The sequence below is a fragment of the Colletotrichum siamense genome (assembly GCF_013390195.1).
Source record: "Colletotrichum siamense strain Cg363 chromosome Unknown KSG_Cg363_contig06, whole genome shotgun sequence".
Lineage (NCBI taxonomy): Eukaryota > Fungi > Ascomycota > Sordariomycetes > Glomerellales > Glomerellaceae > Colletotrichum > Colletotrichum siamense.
This window is the reverse complement of record NW_023501019.1, coordinates 1,431,613-1,436,946: the sequence shown is the minus strand read 5'-3', so window position 1 is coordinate 1,436,946 and position 5,334 is coordinate 1,431,613. Positions and strand designations below refer to the sequence as shown.

General features: G+C 53.9%; 2 protein-coding genes across 2 annotated transcripts; both read right to left on the bottom strand.

Annotated features, from left to right (window-relative positions):
* Positions 1-243: 243 nt before the first annotated feature.
* Positions 244-2,041, bottom strand: SLD-3 (Delta 8-(E)-sphingolipid desaturase; the record flags this gene model as incomplete). Its single annotated transcript, XM_036641248.1, has 2 exons — positions 244-1,750; positions 1,830-2,041. 2 exons carry the CDS (start codon positions 2,039-2,041, stop codon positions 244-246), a joined length of 1,719 nt encoding a protein of 572 aa, XP_036493117.1.
* An 850-nt stretch (positions 2,042-2,891) lies between these two features.
* Positions 2,892-4,147, bottom strand: MP65 (Cell surface mannoprotein MP65; the record flags this gene model as incomplete). The annotated part of the gene is made up of 2 exons (XM_036641247.1): positions 2,892-4,024; positions 4,078-4,147. The coding sequence occupies 2 exons, from the start codon at positions 4,145-4,147 to the stop codon at positions 2,892-2,894; spliced, it is 1,203 nt and encodes a 400-aa protein (XP_036493118.1).
* Between the last annotated feature and the right edge of the window lie 1,187 nt (positions 4,148-5,334).

Genomic DNA, 5,334 nt, shown 5'->3' with positions numbered 1-5,334 from the left:
CTCCGACGGGTGTAGCGAATCGGATCGGAGGATTAATCCCATGCCATGCAACATCGATACAGTCACACATATCGGATCGATCTCGTTCTAGACGTTATAACCGATCTAGCTGGGCGCTACAGGCTCTGCGTACATGCGCCTCTCGTTCATTTCATATCCCACACCGGTCGTAGCTGCGCTAACCCCAATCGCATGTGCATGTCGGTTGGGAGAGCGAGTGGCCAGAGTCATACGAGAGGGCTGTTAGTGGTGTCCACCGAGGATATCACCATTTTTGACCACAGCCTTTTGACACTTTGCCAATATGGCAGCTTGTTGGGACACCTCGGCCAAGCGACCGATGACATCCTTGTTACCGTCTACGAAGCCGTACAGGGCGTAAGGAATGCCCACGTCGTTGCAGAATTCCTGCACCAATCTCTGCGTCTTGCGCAGGTTGTGGCGCGGAATGCGAGGGTACATGTGATGAACGACCTGGAACTGCAGCCCGCCGTGAAAAAAGTCCAGCCATGACGGGCAATCAACGTCCATGGTCGTCCGCAGCATCTTCTGAGGGAACGACTCGTGGGGACCCAGATCGGCGGTGCTCATAGCAAAGTGTGATAGCGTGATTTGACAGTGCAGCGGTGACTGCAGGATGTGGCTGACCATCACAAAAACGAATCGGTCCCAGTTGTTAGGGATAGACTTGTACACGACACCGTAGCCGAACCAGGCCCAGAAGAAAACCTGTCCAGCCACCTCAAGCCAGTGATGCCACCAGGCAATGCCTTTCTTGGGGCTGCGCCTGAAAATCAAATGGTCCCAGGAGAGCCTGTAAAGGTTGAAACGGCCGAAGCACATGATCGGGTAATAGAGGTACGACTGCATCGACAGGAAGAATTTGGCCGCGGCGTCGTATGTCATTATGCGCTCGTAGTAAGATGATGTCAAGTTGCCGAGGAAGCGGTGGGACACGGCGAAGAAAGGCATGTGTTCAATATCCGGGTCGTGTTCGGGTGAGTTGGTGACGATGTGATGGACATTGTGATTTCGCTTCCACCAGCCAATGGAAAGGCCTCCCATGAAGTCGGCAATGAATATGCCGATACACGTATCGACGTGGAAGTTGTGCGTGATGCCCATATGACCAGCATCGTGAGCTGAAAATACAAGCTGATGCCAGAAGCATCCTAGACAGGCCGCGCTCGGGACGTACCAGCCCCAACGCAAAAAGGTCAGCATGCCAACGAACAGGAGCGTATAGCGGGTCATTTCGACGGCGTAGGCACGATAGTCACAATCGTAAAGACCCTCGTCCTTGATGCGCTGATCCAGCAGTCTGTACTTGCGCACGATCTCGGTCTGGGTCTCATCGTCGAGGGGTGGGTATTTGTCAAGATCGAGGTTGATTTTTTTGCGAGTCTCCGAATCTAGAAACGCAGTGCCGTCCATCTCTTCATCGTCGCCGCAGTCCGAAGTTGCCGATGACACAGAGCTCGAGCTCTGAGCTGCACCTCGTCGTTGCCGCACGCTGCTGTCGGTGGTATCGAAGACCGGGGAAGCCTCCCGCGAGCTCACGTCACTGGGAGACGAGGGACCGAAGAAGCGTAGCGAGACGTCTTCCTCCGCATCGTCGATGTCTGGGTCGCCTTCCTCCAAGGTTCTGAACTTGCCACCCTGAATGGGAGGAACAAAGTTTCGCCAATGCCCCTCGATCCTGCCAATTCGATACCGGTTCATTTGTGCTTTCGCTTCGGGTGAGTGCAAACTATTGGAGAGGTATGCGTCAGTTTCACCAGCGTCAAAGGTAAGACCATGCAAGAGACCTCTCCACGGGATGAACATACACTGTGACCTCGTCGGTGGCATCTCGACCGACCATGTGTTGAATGGCCTTGTCACCGCCGGGATGGTAGGCCAACCATCCATCGAGCCGAAGAACAAACTGGTCGACGATTGTGATCGTGCGTCCCTGGGCAATCAGGCCCTCGACCTGGCGTCGAGACATGAACGGGCATTCCCTTTCCTTCTTGGGGGTTTCCCGATTGCCCTCACCCATGGCGGCAGCTCCGGCGGCGGCAAAGCCAACCATTGGAATCTTCGAAGATACCGTCGAACCACCAGAGATATGAGTGATGCGTGGAGAGAGGAAGGAATGATGGCGAACTGCCCGAGCAGAGTTTCGAAACCAATTGAACGAACGTGCACTATTGACAGGACTGGTTGGCAGGGGTAGCTTTTTGTCGTCAAGACGCAGAGGGAGGGAGGGTGGTGGGGGGTAGGCCACAATGTGATGTCGTTTCTTCCAAGAAAAAAAAAAATCAGAGCCGGAAATAAAAGAAGACAGGTGAGAACCTAGATCTAGGAAAAGTGGTGGATGGGTGGGATCAAGGCGGTATTTCGTGGCCGCTATTCACCGCATATTGCTGGCTTAGATGCCAAATCCTGGAGATGCGTCGGCGAACCTGGCAGGCCAGATATATGTCGAGGTACCTTGCATAAGCTTGGAACCTTGAGTGCCAGCGTACAGCCAATGGCTACGTGTGGTAGGCCACCTCAATATTTGAACAGAATGGCAGAAGGGTTCTCGGAGCTTTCAGCAGCCCGTCGGGCCATCACCACCACACAATGGCGCAAATCATGCGAGGAACAGCTCCGGGCGGGTCCACAGTAGCGTGTTTCCGTCGTCCCATCTACTCTCGATCCGAAATTAAGCCGCGTTGATCAAGAGCGACTGAGCAACATGTGCCTCGACATCACTCATCAGATACTTCGGTTGGGATATGGAAATGGAAGCCAATACGAATATAGATGCTAGAGAATTGGTTACTCGCCATCAGCCCAGCAGAACCTCATCTCGTCGTCCTCGGCTTGCCCGCAGCCAGGGCCAAATGAGTGGCTGCATCGACTTATTTGCTAGAACCAGACAAGACTCCCCCGATTCCCCAGTATTTCTCTGCGTGGAAAGTGCTGGCATCAGAGTGTTTCCACAGGTCGTTGAAGGCCGAGAAGAGAATGACATCCCCTGGGTGGCTTGCGAACGCCTCCTTGATTGAATCAACAGCCAGCCTCTGCTCACTGACGCCAGGTATCGCAGCGCCGTTGCTGTCTCCCTGCCACGGCCAACCTGTCTCTGTGCAGACGATGCGCTTGTTTCGGTCCGAGAGCTTCGCCTGGACCTGGCTTACTATTCTGGTCACAAAAGGCCCAGCATCCTTGGCCGCGGTATTCTTGTCGAAGAAAGGGTGGATGTTCAATGCACAGTAGTCTGACGCGTCGCACAGAGTTGGGTTGGCCAATACCGCCACAAAGGTGTCGATAGTGACGACAGGCCCAGCGTACCCCGCCGCTCGGAGAAGCGTCCGCGCCTTCGTCATGGCCGTGATGACCTGCTCAGCAGTGGCCTTGCCGCTGTTCACCAGCTCATTGCCAACACTGACGGTGTCAATAGAAGACCAGTCGCCGGCGACGGCCGTGACAATCGTCTGAACCTGAGCTTCAATAGGGCCAATATCGAAGAGGCCGAGAATAAGCTTGAGACCAGTATTCTTGGCTGCTGGAAGCGCTTTCGTAATCTGCTCGCAATCGGTGCCATACGTGCGGACGACCGAGTAATTGCCCTTTAACTCAGAAAAGTCTGCCGCAATCTGAGCCGCTGACTTGCAATCATTCGACGCCGTGTAGGGCGCATAGGCGATGCCGTAGAGACTTGCAGAGGCAGACGCCGATGGCAAAGAAGATGAGGACGGTGAGAGAGGAAGTGAAGAGGAAACAGGCGTCTTCGAATACCCCGGGACGTGGGCAGAGTAAACAACTTCAGGAGAAGCGGCACCAGAGCGAGTCTCAAGACCTACGGGTTTCGTTCCATGATCCAGGGCCCTGCTGGCAGGTACGAACCGAACTGTTTCAGTGCTGGTGGTCAAGGGAGTGCCTTCCTCGTTGACGTAGACGACGACTTGAGGAGCCTCGGTGGCTTCCTTCAGCGATGTCTCAGTGACGACAATCCTACCGGGCCGTGTTGCTTCCTCTACATCTCTAGTGCCTGGGTGTGCATGTCAGCACCCTTAGGACGAACAAGTATAATACGTTCCTTACCCTGAGGATGAGCGCTGGACAAGCCGACCAAGGCAAATAGCATAGCTGATGAAAGGCCTGCGGACTTCATCTTGTCTTTCTCAAGGACTTGGCGGATTTTGAGTTGGAGTCCTTAGCTGCGATGCGCAGAGAACGATTCCCAAGTTAAGCGGACTGTGTCGATCAGGAGGAAAGCCGTTTTCAACTTTGAAAGGAACGAGTCGGACCTGGTTTCGAGGTAAGTTAATTGAGGTGAATGAAAGTCAAGAATTGTATAGTTATGAAGGAGTGACTGGAAAACAAGCCAACACGGGCTCAAAGGAACGAAATGCTGTAGGTACAGCTTGGGCAATGCGAGGTCAACGGCAGCAAGCGGCGATGATCCGACAGAAGGGATGAGGTTAAGGCAAAGAAGTAGGACAATGGCCAGCCGAAGGTGGCAGCGTGACAGTCAAGTATTCCGCAGCCAGGTAGAGCTTGCCAGCCATCAGTGGGCAACTCGAGCAGTTGGAGGACCACCCTTGGGTCTTGGCAAATACCAAGAGATGCAGGAACGGCGGTAGATGAAGGTCATGGGGGTCGGGCCGGAAGGAGGGAATGGAGGGAGGCGATCGACTGGGGAAGGAATGCTGGCCGTGCTTGCAAGTGCGGTGCAGTGCAGGAACTCCGCAGCAAACGAAGAAAGGGAGCAAGACAATTGGACATTGTGCAGAGGGAGAACAAAAGCTCAGTCGTGGGGCTCACCTTGGTAACTCGGTTTGTTTGGCATTCTGGCGGCTCAGTTGGCTTAGACAGTCAAGATCGTAGACCGGTCTCAACCCCAAACTTGACGCATGTTTAAGAACGACTGAGGAGGCAAATCTGCCCCCAGGAATGAAAGAGTTGGCAGTATCCTATGCCACGGGCAGATGGAGGTTAGCTTGGGATGCCCACAAGAACATGCGGGCATGCCTGAAACGTCATCGTCCACTTGCATCCGTGGCAATGAATGCTTTCTAATTTCATGATGCACAGGCAGTTGCAATGAAGAGCATACGGGGAAGTGGTTTGACGATGATGAATATACGTGGTTTGCGAATTGGGTGATGAGTATTGACTGGCTCCTCTTACTGAAAGAGTGGTGTCGCGGTGCTTCGTCGGCATCGGGTACAATTAAACAAGACCGGAATTTGAATAAAGCTGGGGAAGTCAGCACTTCGAGGCAGGATTGTGCAGACAACTCAATTGAGGCTCGCGTCGTTCAAGTTCTCGGGGAACAAGGAGCCTTCGCAGCTCCAG